This window comes from Sorex araneus, chromosome 10 (genome assembly GCF_027595985.1).
Source record: "Sorex araneus isolate mSorAra2 chromosome 10, mSorAra2.pri, whole genome shotgun sequence".
Taxonomy (NCBI): domain Eukaryota; kingdom Metazoa; phylum Chordata; class Mammalia; order Eulipotyphla; family Soricidae; genus Sorex; species Sorex araneus.
This window is the reverse complement of record NC_073311.1, coordinates 46,230,938-46,252,237: the sequence shown is the minus strand read 5'-3', so window position 1 is coordinate 46,252,237 and position 21,300 is coordinate 46,230,938. Positions and strand designations below refer to the sequence as shown.

General features: G+C 44.7%; 1 protein-coding gene and 1 non-coding gene across 2 annotated transcripts in view; one reads left to right on the top strand and one right to left on the bottom strand.

Annotated features, from left to right (window-relative positions):
- The window catches only part of ALDH1L2 (aldehyde dehydrogenase 1 family member L2), a 60,248-nt gene that overhangs the window by 26,797 nt on the left and 12,151 nt on the right, over positions 1–21,300 (top strand). The window contains exons 11-20 of the mRNA XM_055118280.1: positions 1–120; positions 2,578–2,705; positions 4,579–4,729; positions 9,447–9,517; positions 9,599–9,704; positions 10,522–10,609; positions 12,241–12,334; positions 14,581–14,680; positions 16,182–16,280; positions 19,272–19,437. Of these exons, the coding sequence (XP_054974255.1) occupies positions 1–120; positions 2,578–2,705; positions 4,579–4,729; positions 9,447–9,517; positions 9,599–9,704; positions 10,522–10,609; positions 12,241–12,334; positions 14,581–14,680; positions 16,182–16,280; positions 19,272–19,437 (1,123 nt within the window). The remainder of the gene's footprint in view (positions 121–2,577; positions 2,706–4,578; positions 4,730–9,446; positions 9,518–9,598; positions 9,705–10,521; positions 10,610–12,240; positions 12,335–14,580; positions 14,681–16,181; positions 16,281–19,271; positions 19,438–21,300) is intronic.
- LOC129399274 (U6 spliceosomal RNA) lies at positions 4,935–5,041 on the bottom strand. Its single transcript, XR_008627025.1, has one exon. It is a non-coding gene; the product is annotated as a U6 spliceosomal RNA (small nuclear RNA).

Sequence of the window (21,300 nt, the reverse complement as noted above, 5' to 3'; positions counted from 1 at the left end):
GTTTCAAAGGAGGTCAATGAAATGACAGTAAACATGCCATATCAGTGTTTTATAAATGGGCAGTTCACAGATGCTGACGACGGGAAGACTTATGACACAATCAATCCAACAGACGGATCTGTAAGTAATGACTTTGTGTGTATGGTAACCCCCAGACTTGAATTTTACTTCACACACTGTTGTAAAAGGAACCATCTTAGGAACTTTTATTCTACCACTGTCTTCAAAATTTCACATATGGGGACTGGAGTGATAGCACAGTGGGTAGGGCGTTTGCCTTGTACATGACTGACCCGGGTTTGATTCCCAGCATCCCATATAGTCCCCTGAGCACCGCCAGGAGTAATTCCTGAGTGCAAAGCCAGGAGTGACCCCTGTGCATAGCCAGGTGAAGCCAAAAAATATTTAAAAAAATATTCACATAAACATACTTCATTATTTTCAACTACTCAATTCTGGTACTGCCTGTTGGTAACTATCTGCAGTGATGTATTTTACAAAATAAATATTTATGATGAATTTAGAGAGATAACTCTACCTCTATGCATCAGTGGCACACTTTCACATAAAAATATGCATTAAATATTTTTATTTAAACGCTGGCATTTACAAAGTTGTTCATAGTGCCTTTTTATGGATTTTTCAATGTTCTAACACCAGTCCCACCACCAAAGTGACCTTCCCTCCACCATTGTGTATTTTCTAAATCACCCTCCAGGCCTGTCCCCTTAACACGCACACTAATATATTCTATATTGCTTTGTTACAACTAAATAGCAAGTGGGGTTATCAGTAAAAAAAAATTATAAAAATTATTATACCTGACCACAAGGGATATTAAGTCATTGTCTTAGAATTATTTAAGCTATTTGTTTCTGATTGAGTCTTCAGTGTTATGGGGTTTTTTTTTTGAAATTTTATTTTCATAAAGTAGTTCACACTAGCTCATTACAGATAATATTCAAATACCCATCCCACCAGCGAGCATCTTCCCTTCACAATAAGAGGGAAGTATGTGAAGGTGGTTGTATTTCATTCTGGAGCCATTTAAGCCTGTATAAAAGAGAATTCAAGCAAATATGTTAAAACCAAACAAATGTGTGCTACTTTAGGTACATCAATGGGCTAGAGTGTAAGAGGTCGAATGTCTGGAAATGCAGCCACGTGCTCCAGGAAATACTGCATCTCTCTCTTCTGGTAGCTTTATTTTATAGTCTCTAGGTCTTGGCCATTGATGAGATTACATGGCACCAGGGGCAGTTTGTGGGTGTGACTGCCAAGCTACTGGAAAACTGGGGAGCTGGGTAGAGGAGGCCCAGTCCTGATCCGAGCAGGTTTGGAGATCTCAGCTACAGGTCACGCATACTTGTGCTCCTCTACCAGTTCCTTCATGGGTGAGGCTCGTCCAAGCATGTGGAGAGTGGCCTTGAGCATAGCTGTAGCTGGGTTCTGGAGGCTTTTGTCTGCTGGGGTTCTGTGTGGGGCAGGGAGGGAAACTCAACCCGCCCCCCTCCGAAGTGTCTCAGTGAAGACAGTCTGACGCAGGGTCAGGAGATTCTGCAGTGTTCTGGTTTTCATGTGTTGAGTTTAGTTGCCTCCTATGCTACTTTCCCATGTCACTTGGTGTGTTCCTACTGAAATTTCAGCATTGTGGAATTTGGATTTGTTGTGCTGTTGTGTATGCAGCAGCATGCCAGAGGAGAGACTCCAGGATCTGTGGTCTAGGTCGATGAGTTGACATGGTGATGGCTCTTGGAGGTGGCTGACGGGGCTTTGGGGAGTACTGCGGGGAGGGAAGGCTGCCCACCCCCACTCTGAGAAGACCCCAGAGTTCTCAGCCTGGACACTGGGCTGTTTTTGTGGCTAGGTACCTCTGCAGAGGTTCTTAGTGAAGTGGTGGAGTGGAGCCATGGGCACGGCTGCAGGTGTGGGGTGTGGGGGTCGGGGGGGCTTCCAGGGCTTTGGCCACAATTTCTGTTTTCTTTTAACAATTTTAGTTATTGGGACCAGAGAGAGTACAACAGGGCGGGCAATTGCCTTACATACAGTTCCATCCAAGCACTGCCAGAAGCAATTCCTGGATGCAGAGCCAGGAGTAAGCCCTGGGCATCGCTGGGTTTGACCCCTAAAATATATTTTTTGAAGTTTAGTTATTTCTGTTTTCCCTCGACACACCATGATTTACAATACTGCTATTGATGGGATTTCACAATGCAACTGTTTCAGCATCACACCCTCCGCCGGAGTCCCTGCATCCCCCTCCACCGCTGAAATAACTTCTTGGCTAGCAATTTAGCTCAATGTTAGAGCATGTGCTTTACACACACAAACACACACACACACACACACACACACACACACACACATTCTATCCCCAACACCAAATTCTATCCACAACACCAAAGCAAAGGCATTCTTTGTTTACTATAGGTATGTTAATTTTACATAACAAAATTTATTATGATTTATAAGTTATTTTCTTATTTTCCCCATTACTATAACGTTAAATGTATGAACCTTATTTGCAGATCTCTAAGAAAATATCACCTGTGTTTTTTTTTTCTTATTTTGAAACAGACAATATGCAAAGTGTCCTATGCTTCCTTGGCGGATGTTGATAAAGCAGTGGCAGCAGCAAAGGATGCTTTTGAAAATGGCGAATGGGGACGCATGAATGCAAGAGAAAGAGGAAGATTGATGTACAGGTAAGTTTATTTCCCAAAGCCCATATTCCCCCCAAAAGAAGAAAAGAAGAAAGTAAATCAGACACACACACACACACACACACGGTGGGAGGGAAGAGAGAGAGACAGAGAGAGAGAGACACAGAGAGAGAGATAGAGAGAGAGAGATGGCATTGGTGGTGTTGTGCTTATATTTGTCAAGAACAAAGTAGATGGTTCTAGCCTAGGTTGGTGGCCAGAGACTTTTCATGCTTGCTTGGTGCACATTAAAAACAAACAAACAAAATGTGTGTGAGCGCGCACATGCACACACAAAACCCACATCTGGGATCAGAGATAGTGCAGTGGGTATGGCGCTTACTTGCACACAAGCCAAGCTGGGCTAAACCCTGATATTGCATATAGTGCCATGAGCACTCTCAAGAGTGATCCTGGAGCAGAACCAGGAGTAAAACTTGAATGCCACCAGGTGTGACCCACCCCACAACAAACAGATTTAAGTTCCACTGTCTTCCAGTCTCTGGAAAGTCCTACACATACCTCCCAGAGGAACTGGACACCAAAGAGCCATTCTTGCAGTGTTTGCAATCCATTCCATGGCTTAGTCTCGTACACTTCTGTCAGGGTTGGAATAGTTCTGAACCCACCAGACATGCTCAAGTTTTCATGGATTTCCAACGGGAGTGGGTTGCACTCTGACATCTCACCCTACTTATAGGAAGCCTGTTTTCCCGCCACTGACATATCCTTAGATGTCTGATCACTGCTCAGTACCAGACATCTCTGAGCTGGGTAGGTAGCAAATGATGTATGTGCAGCTGTTGCCTATGGAAGAGCCGGGAGAAGGACCAACATTGTTGATGAACTTTCTGGTGGCAAGTTCTGAGGGAGGGACTAAGCTTAACTTCTGGTAGTAAAGGCTTCACAGGGGCTTCAAAACTCCCACAAGATCTCTCCCTTTGCCTCAAGCAGGATAATCTCTGGGCAAACGCTAGCTCATTGTGCAATTATTGTACAACTCTGACACATCAAAACATGCCCACCGGGGTATCACAGTTTTCAGTTACTATGGCAACCCACGACAGTGTCCAGCTAGTGACCAGGACCTCAGACCTCAGGCATTTGGGAAGAGATTGAGAGAGAACAGGAGAGGTGGAAATGTTATGTCATTAAAAAAAGAGGGGAGGGACTGAAGCGATAGTACATCAGGTAGGGCATTTGCCTTGCATGTGGCCGACGTGGGTTCAATCCCCAGCATCCCATATGGTCCCCTGAGCACCACCAGGAGTAATCCCTGAGTGCAGAATAAGGAGTAACCCCTGAAGATCGCTGGGTGTGACCCAAAAAGCAAAAACAACAAAAATAATTAAAATACAAAAATATAAAAGAGGGGAAACAAAGACAGCTCCCTGTTCTCCTTGGGACCCCCACTCCCTGCTCTTGTGGGGGCATCTTTGTTACTTTTTTCCTTAAATAAACACTTTACTTTATTCCTGCTGGCTACTCACTTCAATCACCTGCCTCTTCTACCTATTTTAAATAAAAAAACTGCTTTCCTATTTTGTGTTCCCCATAATATCTCTTTGGGGGAGACACAAGAATCAGGGACAGGGTGGGATAGAGGCTGTGCATGTTGGAGTTTCACCTCTTCACGCTTTAACACACTGGTGAGGTAAATGACCAATGGTAACACCCTCTATTTCTCCTTTGTTATCCTTGTAACAAACCGCTGGTGAAATTATTTTTTTAATGCTGGTAGATCGTATCTCCATGAGGACAGGGACCAGTGCGTTGTGTTCACTGCTGAAAGCTCAGCTCCTAGGATGATGGTGCCCAATTCACAAAAGGGACCCATCTATGTTTGCTGAATGAATTTCTCTCCTTGTTCTTTCAGACTTGCAGACCTGCTGGAAGAAAACCAAGAAGAGCTGGCAACCATTGAAGCCCTGGATTCAGGGGCTGTCTATACTCTGGCTCTGAAGACTCATGTTGGAATGTCTGTGCAAACTTTCAGATACTTTGCGGGCTGGTGTGACAAAATTCAGGTAAGTGCAAATGCTATTCATCTCCACGTCGATCATTCCAATGGAATGAAGTGGGTCTTTATTTTTGTAAAAAAAATGTTCTTTTTTTTCAATTTTATTAATTAGTAAAGATACTGTATCAGAGCTGCTTTGTACATAGCAACTGACTGCTATGGACTGACTTTTTCTCATCTGACTCTTCTTTTTTTTTTTTTCTTTTTTTTTTAAAAATATGGAACGCTTCACGAATTTGCGTGTCATCCTTGCGCAGGGGCCATGCTAATCTTCTCTGTATCGTTCCAATTTTAGTATATGTGCTGCCGAAGCGAGCACTCATCTGACTCTTCTAGCGATGACTGGAGGGAGTTCATTAACTATTATTCCTTATTCCAGGTAGGGAAACAGAAGCTTGGGACAATGAGGGACTTGTAGTCACATAGTAAGTCAAGTGAGCCATGAAGATAAAATTTGAACACCAGACACTCAGAATCAAAAGTTTAGTAATTCTCTTTGTTATTAGGGCTCCAGAGGACTTCTGATATTCTCATGTCTGTATCAACTAATTTGATGTCAGGGGAAAAGTGCAAACTCAAATTCCTACAGAGACCAGGGAGCAAACACAGATAAACTGAACAGATTTGTTATAAGGGAAAATAATTTTTCTTTCTTTTTCTTTTTTTTTCTTCTGTTGTTTTTGGGTTTACCAGTGATTCTCAAAAGTTACTCCTGGTTCAGTACTCAGGAATTACTCCTGGTGGTACTCGGGGGACCATACAGGATGCTGGGGATTGAACCTAGGTCAGCTGCATGCAAGGCACGTGCCCTAACCACTGTACTATCTCATTAGCCAAAATCATACTATTTAACTCTGGGCGTGTTGCTGTCACTACCGTAAACAACATATTGCTGTCATTACCATCACAGGGACTGGAGCAATAGTGCAGCAAGAAGGGCACTGGCCTTGTATGCGGCTATCCTGGCATCCCTTATAAGTCTCCTGAGTAACCTGAAGTAATTCCTGAGTGCAGAGCCAGGAGTAACCCATAAACATTACCAGGTCTGGTCCTAAAATGAAAAAATATAAAATAAAATATTAAAAAATAAAATACGGTCAAAGAGACCTGACCCAATTCTACCCGCTGACATTATTAAAGTTACATGTGGCCTGAGCTTTACTTTCCTCATCTCTAAAATGGCCTTATTAGTGAAAATTTGTAATAAATATTAGAAGCAAGTATTTATGTAACAATCTATGAAAACAAATATTCTAGAAACTAGGACTTACACATAAGTGTACTGTTCATTATGATTCAGCCATACAGACATGCCTATGGAAATATTTTGTAATGGTGGCTCAAGTCCACCCTTTTCCCTCAATTATGAGATATGAATGAACCTTAAACATTTAACTTGATTTGTTTGATTGCTTCAAACTCATTTGGTGCCAAAACCAACATGAATCTAATTATTATCTTTATGCTGTGAAGAACGACTATTCCTAAGTTTCATGGTAAATGTTGGTATGTTTGGTTATGAGAGACTTTCTGTGCTTTATATCATGAATGAAATATATAATATAAAGAAATATATTAATATAAATGTAATATAGCACTGTCGTCCCATTGTTCATTGATTTGCTCGAGCGGGCACCAGTAACATCCTCTTTGTGAAACTTGTTACTGTTTTTGGCATATCGAATATGCCACGGGTAGCTTGCCAGGCTCTGCTGTGAGGGCAGTATACTCTCGGTAGCTTGCCGGGCTCTCCGAGAGGGATGAAGGAATCGAACCTGGATTGGCCATGTGCAAGGCAAATGCCCTACCCACTGTGCTATCGCTCCAGTCCATATAGTATCACTGTATCACTGTCATCCCATTGTTCATCAATTTACTCGAGTGGGCGCCAGTAATGTCTCCATTTGTCCCAATCCTGAGATTTAAGCAGCCTCTCCTTACCCGTCTTTCCCAATGATTGAGGCTCTTTCAGGGTCAGGGTAATGAGACCCATTATTGTTATTGTATTTGGCATATCGAATACACCACAGGAGATTGCCAGGCTCTGCCGTGCGGGTGGGATACTTTTGGTAGCTTGCCGGGCTCTCCGAGAGGGGCATATAATATAGATTATATAAAATTAATTTGTATGAATATGATATAATGCATCATAAAAATTCTACCGAGTAATTTGTTTCTCTCTTGGCCTCAAGAAGTTGAAAGACAGCTGGCAGGGGCAGCGAGAGACACGGGCTTCTCTAAGTCTGCTAAACCATCCTCACAACCTCCAGCCTCAAAATTCTCTCATGTCCAGGCTGGGGGCAGAGTACAGTGGAGCTGGGTTCCGTCCCCGGCATCCCATATGTCCTGCTGCACCACCAGGAGTGATTCCTGAGTGCAGAGCCATGGGTGACCCCTGCTGAGCATCGCCGGATGTGACCCCCGCAGACAGAACAAGGCACAGACTGCCTGGTGGCCTCCTGAACCCACAGTGCCAGCTACTTAGCAACATTCTGAGCAGGAAGAGCTAAGCAGGAATGGGGAGAAAGGCAGAAGAGCATGCTCAGAGCTGTGTCGGCCTACTTTATTTGTTCACTTTGGTTTGGGGACCACACCTGGAGGTGCTCAGAGCTTAGTTCTGGCTCTGCAGTCAGGGATCCCTCCAGGAGACCATACGAGGTGCCAGGGATGGAACCCGGCTTGGCTGCGTACAAGGCAAGCACCCTATCCTCTATACTGCCTATTTGGCTGCAGCCTACTTTATTTTTATTTATGTTTGGGAATGCTGGGAATTGAACCCAAGGCTTCCCAAATGCAAGGCAAGTGGTCTTCTAATGAATCACAAACCCAGTGCCAGCATCAGCCTACTTTGAAGGGCATTTCCTTTAGCCTGGAGAGACAGCCCGATGGACTATGCTCAAGCTTTGCAAGCAGGAGGCTTGGGTTTCATCTCCAAGCACTGCCAGGAGTGATTCTGAGCACAGAGCCAGGAGTAGGAGTAGCTCCTGAGCATAGCCAAGTGTGACCTAGAACTAAGTGAATTAAAAAGAGCATTTCCTTTCGAATGCCTTGTGCTATAATCATATATAGACTATATCTGCTAGGAAACAATATTTTATCTGGACAAACTGCTATAAGCATAATTAGGGATTTTGTGACCAGAGACAAGAGGCAGAAATGGATGATGGCAAAGCAGTAACATTCTCTGCCAAGCTATAAAATTAGGACTGAAGATTGGATACACACACATAGTGTGTGTGTATATATATATATGTATATATATATTATATATAGTAAAGAATTTAAGGCACTTGCCTTTCATACAGCCAACCCTTTCCATCCCTGGTGCCAAGTCTCCTCCCATCTCCTCCCCTCCTTGCCCACAGCACCTATAGGAGTGATCCCTGAGCACTAAGTAAGGGGTAAACCCTGAGCACTGCTGAGTATGGCCCCAAAACTAACACAATAAAGAAGAGAGAGAGAAAGAATTCATTCCCTTTCAGTGTGTGAATATTTCTCTCTCTCTCTCTCTCTCTCTCTCTCTCTCTCTCTCTCTCTCTCTCTCTCTCTCTCTCTCTCTCTCTCGGGAATGGAGGCAGGCACACCTGGCAGTGCTCAGGACTTGTTTCTGGCTGTGTGCTCAGGAATCACTCCTGTATGTTGTGCCAGGAATCCAGTCTGGGTCAGCGTATGCAAACAAAGTGCCTTAACCCCTGTACTATCTCTCTGACCCTAGATGTGGTTCTTAGCTTTACATATTAGATAATCCTAAAAGAGAGAGGCAGATTAAAAAAAAACAACTATTTGTGATTGAATTAATTAATTGTGGGGAGGGGGGATGAAACCCAGCGATTCTCAGGGGTTACTCCTGGCTCTGCACTCAGGAATGATTTCTGGCAGTACTCAGGGGACCAAATGGGATGCAGGAGATAGAACCCAGGTTGGCCACATGCAAGGCAAGTGCCCTACATGCTGTTCTTATCACTTCAGCCCTTGAATTGATCAACTTAAATTAGTGAAAAGAAGACCCAACAGAGAGTTCAATGGGCTAAGCTTTGTAGGTAAGAGGCACTTTCAAGAGTAGTCTCTGAGCTGGGAATAGTCCCGAAGCACTGTGAGGTGTGGCCGCCAAATCTACCCCCCATTTAGAAGAAATCAGTACATTAGTGGCAACATGGATAGCTGTTCTTTTTATTATTATTATTATTATTATTATTGAATTACCATGAGATACAGTTATAAAGTTTTCATGTTCGAGTTTCAGTCATACAATGATCAGACACCCATCCCTCCACCAGTGCACATTCTCCACCACCAATGTTCCTAGTATACCTAACCCCCTTTCAACCATCCCCCTGCCTCTATGGCAGACAAATTCACCCATTTTCTCTCTCTACTTTTGGGAATTATGGTTTGCAATACAGATACTGAGAGGCTGTCATGTTTGGTCCTTTATCTACTTTCAGCACACATCTCCCATCCCGAACAATTCCTCCAAACATCATTCTTTTAGTGACCCCTTATCTATCCCAGCTGCCTTCTTCCCCAGCCCACGAGGCATCCTTCCAACAATGGAGCAATCCTTCTTGCCCTTTTCACTACTGTCCTTGGGTATCAGTCTCATTATGTTATTTTATATTCCACAAACAAGTGCAGCCATTCTGTGTCTGACCCTCTCTTTCTGACTCGGTTCACTTAGCATGATACTCTCCATGACCGATGGATGGCTGTTCTTTATCCTTTAGGGTTCTACAATCCCAATCAACCAGGCCCGACCGAACCGCAACCTGACCTTCACCAAGAAGGAACCGCTTGGGTAAGACCATCCGTGCCCCCAGGAGACTTTTGCAGGCAGGTAAGTGGAGATAAGTCAGGACGCGTCTCTCCAACCCCGCAGCGTTTGTGCCATCATCATCCCCTGGAACTACCCGCTCATGATGCTGGCCTGGAAGAGCGCCGCGTGCTTGGCTGCGGGCAATACCCTGGTGCTCAAACCAGCGCAGGTAAGATGCAAGAGGCTTCGAGCACGCGCCTCTTCTCTTAAAAACAAGAAAGACACTGACCGAGGGTGTGTCTTGAAAGCAATCCTGGGCGCACACACAAACACATCTTCTGGTTAGGAAGCGGGCTGACATGCTAGCAGCCTAATGCTGCTGAAGGACCCCTGGTCACTGAAACCTCCTCAGAGTGGGAACAGACACACATAACAGGAAAAGGGGCCTGTGTGTCTTAAAACAGGCAGACAATAACAGAAACGAGAGAGCACGGCATTTACATTTGAGCAATCAGCGAGAAGGTGCTATGAGAAAAATTCTTTTTTTTTTTAATTGAATCACCATGAGCTATAGTTACAAAGCTTTCATGCTTGAGGTTCAGTCATACAATGATCGAACACCCATCCCTCTACCAGTGCACATTCCCCACCACCAATGTCCCCAGTATCCCTCCCCACCCCGCTCCCCACACCCCACCTGCCGTCCCATCCCTCCCCCTGCCTCTATGGCAGACAATTTCCTTCTTTCTCTCTCCTTTTGGGCATTATGGTTTGCAATGCAGATACTGAGAGGCCATCGTGTTTGGTCCTTTGTCTGCTTTCAGCACACATCTCCCATTCCAGACGATCCCTCCAGCCATCATTGACTTAGTGATCATTTCTCCATCCTAGCTGCCTTATAAAAAGATTTCTTTAGACTGTTGTGCTGTTTCTATCTTTTGGTTATAAGTCTGAAGAAGAAAGTCAATGAAACTCCATTATTGTAGAAGAATTGGGAATTAGCCTAAGGATCAGTCTGTGGAAGGTAATTATCGTCTCCTGCTCAGGTCACGCCCCTGACGGCTTTGAAGTTTGCAGAGCTGTCTGTGAAAGCCGGCTTCCCCAAGGGGGTCATCAATATCCTCCCAGGCTCGGGTAAGACATCAAATAACCCCCTCACTGGACCTCAGGAGTGGGACAGGAAGCCAAGTGACTGATGTTCCCCTGGAGGCCTGTCTGGAACTATAACTGTATTGAAACCAAACACAGTTTGCCCAACGGGTGTGGAAAGATCTATTTGCTCTGTGCTAAAATCTACCAGCAGGAATAAAGCGTTGGGCAGATAGGTTGTGGTGGGGACATTGAAATTGTTATAAATCTACACGTAGGTGGCCAGTTTTTCTTTCCAAAATCTTACACTTAGCCTTTGAGCGTAGGGGACATATATATATGTCCCAAATATTTTGCTCTATATGTGTGTGTGTGTGTGTGTGTGTGTGTGTGTGTGTGTGTGCCTGGCAGGGGGTGGGGGTGGGGGTGTTCATAACTGTTTGGGTGATAAGATTTAGATCTTTGATAATTGTTAATAAAGAAAATATAAAACTCAGATTTAACTATTGCTTAGAAATCTGGGACTAGCATAACATGAGGCCCCCATAACCATGCCACTGGACTCCACGCCAGGTTGTTTCACACGGGTCACCCCAGAGGGGGGTGGGTGAGAGTCCTCTCCACCCCAAGGGACCCAGCTCCGGCAGCCACAAACCTCCACAACCCAACCGCTGCCATGTTCAAAGCCACTCCCCACGTGCTCAGGCCGAGCCTCATGCCAGAGTGAAGTCCTGTGGGAACCAGGTAATGCAGAGCTTTGTGACCTTGGACTCTGGGCTCAACGGGACCAGGAGCGGAGATCTTCTGCCTGCTTCCCCCAGTATCTGGTGACCTAGGGGTCATGCCCATAAGCCACCTCCTGCTGGCACCAGATAATCCCGTCATCAGCCACCGTCCAGATCTCACGGCTGCTTCTCCCGGAAGGGAGTATAACATGAGGCCCCCATAACCACCGGATTCTGCACCAGGCTGTTTTACATGGGGTGCCCCAGAGGGGGGCGGGTGAGAGCCCTCCCCGCCCCAGGGGACCCAGTTCCGCAGCCAAAAACCTCCACAGCCCAACCTCCGCCATGCTCAAGTCAGCTCCCCACACACTAGGGCCAAGACTCACATATGAGTGAACATATTCCTGGACACATCATAAGACACTCCCTACCCGTTCTCCATAATTACCACACCATATTTAATGGGGTTCAGATATTAGGCAACAAATCATAGAGGGAAATATATATATGCATATATACATATTTTCAGATATATAGACCAAAGCTCACATCACCCAAACTTGAACAACATGTTAGTGATATCCTATAGAATGTCTAATGGCTCCTGCCAAAATAGAACAATCTTCACACTCTTTTCTATATGAACACTTTTTTTGTAAGCATGTTCAGCAATTTTCCATAATAGACAATACAAAATATGTTACTTCGGTTGTGTTTTGGGACAGGAATTGGTGCTTGGAATGGAAACATCCCGAATTTGGTGGTGGGAAGGTGTAATGGTGGTGGGATTGATGCTTGTATATTAAATGTAATCAAATATTGTGAACTAACTTATAAAATTAAAACATTTTTTAAAAACTTAAAAAAAAAAAGAAATCTGGGACTACATCAGAGAACCCTTGACAGAAGTTGAGCGGTGAGTAACATCTCCCTCGATGCCACTTTCTGCAGGGGGTGTAGCCGGCCAGCGCCTGTCGGAGCATCCGGATATCCGCAAACTTGGCTTCACAGGATCCACCCCCGTCGGCAAACAGATCATGAAAAGGTACTGGTTTTATTTATTTCACTTGTATCACTTGTAGTCCCATTGATCTTCGATTTGCTCGAGCAGGCTCCAGTAACGTCTCCATTTGTCCCTGTCACGAGCTAGTGCAGCCCAATGATATCTGCTCGCTCCAGGAACAGGAAGAGCTTCATATCATTCATTCAGGGATTTGACGAAGAAATCTGACCATCTAGTTGGTGGGCGGCCACAAGGTCTTCTGACGTCCCATGGAATCCAGTCAGTAACAGCTCTAGTCCAGCGGTCGTCTCTGAACCGCATTACATGACCGGCCCATCTGATTTTTGATGCTTTGGCAAACTAGACAGCATCCCTGATTTTTGACCATCAACGGAGGTCAGAACTCCGGATTCCTTCTCTCACTTGAGTGAGACATGAAATTTCCAGCATAGATCTTTCGATTCCTCTTTGGGATACCCTAATAGCATTCTCATCCTGTTTGCATAGGGCCCAGGTCTTTATTTATTTAATTAATTAATTTTGTTCCAGGTCTCTAGCGTTTATTTAATTTTAGTATTATTACTTTTGAATCACCATGAGATACAGCGTTACAAAGCTGTTCATGGTAGAGGTATTGGTTTTAATACACCAATTTACTATTCCCTCTCTTAGCTAGTTTTTTTGGGTTTTTACGGTGCTTCTGGAGGAGGAAAAGCAGACTGAATTTAGAGGAGAAATCAACGTATCATCACAAGATACTTGAAACGTTTGAATGCAATAAAATATTTTTCTAAGTATTTGTCAATGGAGCGATAGCACAGCGGGTAGGGCATTTGCCTTGCATGCAGCCGACCTGAGTTCAATTCCTCCATCCCTCTTGGAGAGCTCGCAAGCTACCGAGAGTATCCTGCCTGCATGGCAAAGCCTGGCAAGCTGCCCGTGGCATATTCGATATACCAAAAACAGTAACAAGTCTCACGATGGAGACATTACTGGTGCCTGCTTGAGCATATCGATGAACAATGGGATGACAGTGCTACAGTGCTATTAGTCAAAAATTGGAGGCATATAGAAGTTCTACACCATACGGGTGGCTATGATGATCCAACACAAAACATTGAAAAAATTGCTATAGTTTAGATAATAGAATTACAATAGTGTTATAGTTTATAGTTTTCATGGTCAAAGTTTTGGCACCCAACCATGACTGAAGCCCTGTCCCCTGTCCCTATGTCACCTTACATCCAATTTTCATTCCTTGTTCTCCTGCTACTGCTCAGTGATTCAGTTTTGTAACCAAGGGCCAGAGGCTTCCCATTGTTCAATACTGTCTGTTGTCTGTTTTGTCTCTGTATGCCACAGAGGAATGAGCTCACCTGGTATTTGTTCTTCCCCCTCTTACTTACTTTGCTTCATCTCCCCTTCCACTCAAGTAGCAGCAAACGGCATGATCGCATCTCTGCTTAGAGCTGCTTAGTACAAGGGAGACAAAATATTTTCTCTGCTAAAGCTGTGGTTCTAATTGTTCCTGGAACGCGTGATCATGTTATGGAGATTTTTTAAAATAGCATTGAAAAATGTTTAAAATGGTCAGTGGGAAGAAAAATAGAGCCTAATGTTGGCTAAATTGAATGATCCCAGTGATGTTAAAGTAAAGATTATGATAGGGCGTAGATCACAAATAAATATATCAACATCCAAAAAACAATAAGCATTGAGCCCATGGAATGGAATTTTATGTATTATTTTCCTCCCTTTTGCATTTGGGGTTGCTTTCCACAAAAGAATTTCGTGATAATACTTTTGTAAGAGAGGAAAAATGAATGGTGCTCTTCCAAAAAAGGATTACTTCCCCTTCCCTCCCCTGCCCTCCCCTGCCCCTCCCCCACTGCCCTGTAATTGATTAATCTGGTCAGCAGCTATACTGTATAGTATACAGCTATATGCTATATATACTATACAGCTATACCAGCTATACTGTATACCAGTATACTTACAACCCAAAGAAATTCACCTTTTCTATGAGGCTTCCCAAGCATTTGAATTGAGAAACACTACTATTTATTATGAAAAGGTGCTGATCCATACTGGAGTGACACTGCCCCCCATCCCCACCAGAATGACACCCTCTCATGCATCTTCAGCCATGATCCCCGTCCCCCTACCACTCTTTTAGTTTCTTCCTGTTTGGAGACTCAGTTATGTTTCCCGGGCTAGAGGTCATGCGTTATTTTAAAATGCAAGAGAAAGAGACACTAACTGCTCAATTCCTGTCCATCTTTCTCCAGCTGTGCCGTGAGCAACTTGAAGAAAGTTTCCCTTGAGCTGGGTGGCAAATCCCCACTTATAATATTCCATGACTGTGAGCTTGACAAGGCCGTGCGAATGGTAAGGCTGGGTCAAATCCAGTGAGTAGGGGTCTGCTTCTAAGCCTGCCTCACGTTACTCAGCATCGATCTTCAAGTGAGATTTGGCTTTGCCAAGTCATAACTAGAAACCACCTTATTATATATTTTTTTACCATTTGAAGTGCCTTGATTTACAATACTATTAATCATACTGTATGCTACTCATACAAGCATCATTCTAATACCACACCCTTCACAGAGTATTTGATTTTTTTCCACAAGTGCTCCAAGGACCCTTCCTATATAAACTCAGTTTTATAGACAAACATCTCTAATTCTGATGGCTTTGAAACCATTCACTCAATGCCTAGATGGGAGAATACTGAGAGCTCTTAATTTTTTAAATAACATCTTTACTGTCTTTGTCGCATTAGGGTAGTTTTTAAACTTGGGGAGCATTCCTGACTTATACAAACTTATGTGGGAAATGTTAAAGCAGAGGTTGGTGGACAAGAATTACATTTAAATACATTGCATGATCTGCAATAACAGAAGAATCTGCATTTTCTTATAACACACAATTTGCCGTCAGTCTAGGTGCTTACTGTTACATATGTTTTCCCCCCCACAGTGCTCATGGACCCAAAGGGAACATGAGGTATACAGGCTTTGGAAACAGGCTCGATGAGGGAGTGAGGGTATAGCTCTGTGCTATAGCACATACCCCTCGGGTGTTGAGGGACTGGTCCCTGGAATGGCTCTGTAGCTCACACAAAAGGGAAAAAGAATGCTTGATCAAAACGGAGTTTTATGGGGCTGGAGTGATAACACAGCGGGTAGGGCATTTGCCTTGCACGCGGCCAACCCGGGTTCGAATCCCAGCATCCCATATGGTCCCCTGAGCACGGCCAGGGGTAATTCCTGAGTGCAGAGCCAGGAGTAACCCCTGTGCATCGCCAGGTGTGATCCAAAAAGAAAAAAAAACCTGAGTTTTATTTGGGGGCCCACCGAGAGGAGTTCAGTTGGCTACCCCTGACTCAGTGGACACGGGCAGCATGGAGCGTCAGGATTCAAATCTGGGGATCCTGCGTGCAAACCATGTGCTCCAGTCCTTAGAGTCGTCTTCCCAGGCCTCAAACCTAGGACCTGAGAGTAATTCTAAGTAGTTTCCGTTGCTCCCTAGGCCGAAAGATGAACCCTATCCCTTCTTGAGACCGGAGGTAAGAGGCTTGCCTTGCACATGGTCTACCTGGGTTCAGTCCCCGGAACCCCACAGGGCCTCGAGTCCCACCAGGAGTGATCCCTCAGCACAGAGCCGGGAGTAAGACCTGAGCACCTGAGCACTGGTTTGGGGGTATGGCCTCCAAACTAAAAACAAAAACTACCCCATTCAATGAGTTTCTCTGTTTTCTGCTTCCTTTCAAGAGTACCTCAGTGTATGTGATTATTATTATTATTATTATTATTATTATTATTTTTGACAATGTGACTTTCCAAGTAATGTTAATGAGACGTCTTCCCCCCCCCATTTGCTGCTGCAGGGCATGGGAGCAGTATTTTTCAACAAAGGCGAGAACTGTATTGCTGCAGGACGATTATTTGTGGAAGAATCCATCCATGACGAATTTGTGACTAGAGTGGTAAGGCATCTTCAGATTTGCCCGGTGAATTGCAGAGATACTGATTTTTCCTAGGAAGTACTTCTGGCCTTAAAAAGTTCTTAGGTGTGACAATTGTACTGTGTTTGTGTGTGGGGGGGGGGGTGGCGTATGTGTGTGTGTGTGTGTGTGTGTGTGTGTGTGTATGTGTGTGTATTGTGGCTCTGGCCATCACAGAATACAGATGCCTAGACTCAAACAGAGGAGCAGACAGGAGCATGCTCAGTGCATGTGAGACACAGGGGATTTGAACTCATGGCCAGATGTTTTTGAGATGCAAGGCACGCACTCTGAGTCACTGCACTATTCCTCCAGGCTACGGCCACACACTTTTTTTTTTTATTGAATCACCATGAGATACAGTCTCGAACCTTTCATGTTTGAGTTTCAGTCATACAGTGATCAAACACCCATCCCACCACCAGTGTCCCCAGTATCCCCCACCCACGTCCCACCCCTTCCCCTGCCTCTATGGCAAATAATTCCCCCCATGCTCTCTCTCTACTTTTGGGTATTATGGTGTGCAATACAGATACTGAGAGGCCATCATGTTTGGTCCTTAGTCTACTTTCAGCACACATCTCCCATCCTGACTGATTCCTCCAACCATCATTGACTTAGTGATCCCTTCTCCCCCAGCTCATGAGGCAGGCTTCCAACTATGGAGCGATATTCCTGGCCCTGTCTCTACTGTCCTTGGGTGTCAGTCACATATTATGACATTTTTATATTCCACAAATGAATGCAGTCCTTCTATGTCTGTCCCTCTCTTTCTCACTCATTTCACTTAGCATGATACTCTCCATGACCATTCACTTATAAATAAACCTCAAGACATCGTCTTTCCTAACAGCTATATAGTATTCCATTGTGTAGATGTACCAAAGTTTCTTTAACCAGTCGTCTGTTCTTGAGCACTTGTGTTGTTTCCAGGTTCTGGCTGTTGTGAACAGTGCTGCAATGAACGTACAGGTGCAGATGTCATTTCTACTGTGCTTTTTTGCACCCTCAGAATATATTCCCAGAAGTTATGACAACACATTTAATAACAACATAGTCCTTATCTTTTAGAACTATTTTCTGACATTTTTACAGATTAACTTATATGACATTGGAATTGTTTCAAAATAGCCCAAGAAGAAGTAAGTGGGCGTGTGTGGGGGGATATAAATTGGCCTTGGGTTGGCCATTGTTAAAGCTCAGTTATGGGTACACAAAGTTTATTATACAATCCATGGCAAGCTACCCATGGCATATTTGATATGCCAAAAACAGTTACAAGTAGTCTCACAATGGAGACGTTACTGGTGCCCACTCAGGCAAATCAATGAACAAAGGGAAGACAATGTGACAGTGTGATATTTTATTATATATATATTATATTTTGTATTGTTTTATGATTACATGTTTATATTTTTATCAAATTTTTATGTGCTACTGGTTTTAACAGTGAAGAACACAGATCCATATTTAAAAAAATGAACAGAGCACATACTCAGAAGCCATCATTAACTATATCTTATTATACATTTATATTAACTTTGCCACTTGGGAGAAATATACACCTAGATATTTTTTATTTGTTCACAACAGCCATATTCTTTTGGAAGTTGCTAAATTGATTAGCACTGCACTGTCCTCCCGTTGTTCATTGATTTGCTCGAGCGGGCACCAGTAACATCTCCATTGTGAGACTTGTCGTTACTGTTTTTGGCATATTGAATATGCCACGGGGAGCTTGGCAGGCTCTGCCGTGCGGGCGGGATACTCTCGGTAGCTTGCCGGGCTCTCCAAGAGGGGTGGAGGAATCAAACCCGGGTCAGCCGTGTGCAAGGCAAACGCCCTACCCTCTGTGCTATCTCTCCAGCCAAGCCAAATAAATTAAAAATAAAAACAGATATCAGTGATGAAGAATATGAAGTTAAAAAGTGTTTCTCATTGAAATATTTTAGCAGTTACTCTGGTGTGACTGTGCCATGAAAATTTCACAAGGACGGCCTGACACAGTTGGAGAGAGAAAAACAGGTCGCGTGTGGCTGTGTGAGAAATTATTTAGCCTTGAAGAGTATGCTGTATCGAGATAAATTATAAATAAACATAAATTATAAATAAACATATGTTGTAGTAATGAAAATTCCAGAACATTAGCTTTGCTTTTTTTTAAAACTGTGTGAGCATTCAAGTTTAATAACTAAAATAATGCATGTGCTGTCAAACTCAGTGCTCCAAAAGGGGCGTCCTGGGCTAGAGAGGTAATACAGAGGCTAAGACACTTGCTTTGTACCCTGCTGACTGCTTTGAGCCCCAGCTTATGCCCCCCAAACCCTGCCAGGTAGATCCCCGAGCATTCCTAAGTATGGCCCCTGAATAAGCAAAAATAGTAATAGAAATGTTAAGAACAGCAACAATAACAACTGGGGCTTTTAGGACAGGAAAACACTACAAAATGCTATAAAAATGTGTCCCGAGGCACAAGTCACCTGGCCTCAGCATCTTCATCTGTAGGAAATAATTAATAAATTTGGTGTCAGTCTAGCCTGAAGAGTAAATGATAATACAGCCTTGAACATAACGGCTTTCCCCAGCTGGTCCATAGGCATAAAAAATGTTGAAAATCACTGCTTTGGGGCTGGGGAGCGTATGGTGGGTAAGGCGTTTGACTTGCATGCAGCCAGCTGGGGTTCCATCCTTGGTTCCCTGAGCACTACCAGGAGTGAGTCCTGAATGCAGAGCCAGGAATGAGGCTTGAATGTAGTCAGGAGCCAGGAATGATCCCTGTGTGCAAAGCCAGGAGTAAGTCCTGAGCACTGCTTAGTGTGTCCAAAAGCAAAAAGGAAAAGAAAAAAAAAGACAAGAAAACAAGACAATCACAGCATGTAAAGCTTCGTACAGCCACCGCCTGTCGCCAGCTCTATCCTGTGTGTCCATTGTTGCTAACAGCCCGTTGTATTTTGTGAACTGGGTGATACACAGGTGGAAGAAATTAAAAAGATGAAAATTGGTGATCCGCTTGACAGATCCACCGATCACGGACCCCAGAATCACAAGGCTCACCTGGAAAAGCTTCTGCACTACTGTGAGGCTGGCGTGAAGGAAGGTGCCACGTTGGTGTATGGAGGAAGGCAGGTCCGGAGGCCAGGTAAGTGCACCAGCACGGGAGGTACCCAGGCACCTGGGCCCTGGTTTGGAAGGGATGCCGCCATTCCCACTGCAGAATCAGTGGTAATGTCCATGTTATGAATGAAAGAATTGATCTCTAGATCCTCCAGCCGCTTAACAGTGGCAGCATCGCGGGCATGACAGTCCTCGGCTGCCTTCCCCACCTCTGTGAAGGAAATGGGATGGACGCATCCTTCTCACAGGGCCGGGGGATCAAAGCTGGGCAGTCAACCAGGATGGAGGATGACCGTATCCTGCAGGTGCAGGGGATGTTGACTGTGGTGCTGTGAGGTCCCCCTCTGGGCCCGTGGAGCCTGGGAGAGACCGGCTCCCATTTCTAGAGCAGGGCCTGGGACTGAGACAGGGGGATATCCCAACAGTCTCATAACCAAAGAGGCAAACAAACGCTAAAGCTCATTTTTTCACCCTTGGAGGAGGATCGGGCCCCGACACTGTACTCTGAAAAGTGGCGATTAGAAAGAAACTAAAAGTCAACATTTGAATTTCTGGTCATCAGATTTCTCATAAAGGAATTCCTACCTTCTATTTCCCCACCCTCCCACCCAATAATTCCTGGTAAACAACCAAAGAACAATAATAGAATATATGTATTTTTAAATCATCATTTTGGGAGCTGCAGAGATAATATAGCAGGTGCTTGCCTTGCACCTGGCCAACCAGGGTTCAATCCCAGCACCACACAGAGTGCCTGAACACTGTCGGGAGGGACCCTTGAGGGCAGAGCCCTGAGCACAAATGAGTGTGTGGCCCCCAAACAAAACAAAACAAAAATTCATCATTTGATACTTCCAAAAGGATGGGATGAATTGGCTCAGACGAAGATGATCAAGAAGGTGAATGTTATTTGGTGCAAGATGAAAGGGGGCCTTGGTATTTGCAGGGTACCACTCCATACCCGCAGACCAGCCATGAGGGCACCCAGCTTTGCAACGGAGAAGTCGGCTTCTTGTTCTCTGGCCAGTCAATCCTAGCATCATCTGTGGGATTTGGGGTGGGGGGCGTGGGGGGAACACACCAGTAGTGCTTGGTGCTTATTCCTGGCTCTGCACTCAAGGACCACTCCCAGCAGGCTTGAGGGACCATCTGGAGTGTTGGGGATGGAACCTGGGTGGGCTACATGGAAGGCCAGCGCCCTGTGTGCTGTATTATCTTCCTGACCCCCTTGCTGTCGTGGAAAGCGGGGAAGCTGGATCTGATGCATTTGTGGGAGGTCTGGGCCAGCACCCGCCAGTCCCTCTGGGGTGTTCTCACCAAAATTGTTTGCCCTCGGTCTGCTCATGCCTTTCAGTCACATTTTGCCACCTGAGAAAATGCCGGAGAAATATAGGATAGAAGAACAAATGAAGGGGCTGGAGCAATAGCACAGAGGGTAGGGCGTTTGCCTTGCACGCGGCCGACCCGGGTTTGATTCCCAGCATCCCATATGGTCCCCTGAGCACTGCCAGGGGTAATTCCTGAGTGCAGAGCCAGGAGTAACCCCTGTGCATTGCCGGGTGTGACCCAAAAAGAAAAAAAAAAGAAGAAGAAGAACAAATTAAATATCATCCCAGGAAAATGATGGCAAATAGAAAGTGCAGGGGGATATTTGATATTTAAACCAGGGGATGGATCAAAGGGCTGGAGTGCATGCATGCGGGCTGGGCTCTCCCTCAGTGTCCTCTGAGCACTGCTGGGAGAGACCCCCCAAGCACTGAGCCAGGAGTAGCCCCTGAGCACCACGGGATGTGGCCCCAAGTAACATAATAACAAAACGTTTTTAATAAGATAAAATGCAAGCTATTCTTACAGGATGACTTGCTCTCTGTGTTTGTTTATTTATTTA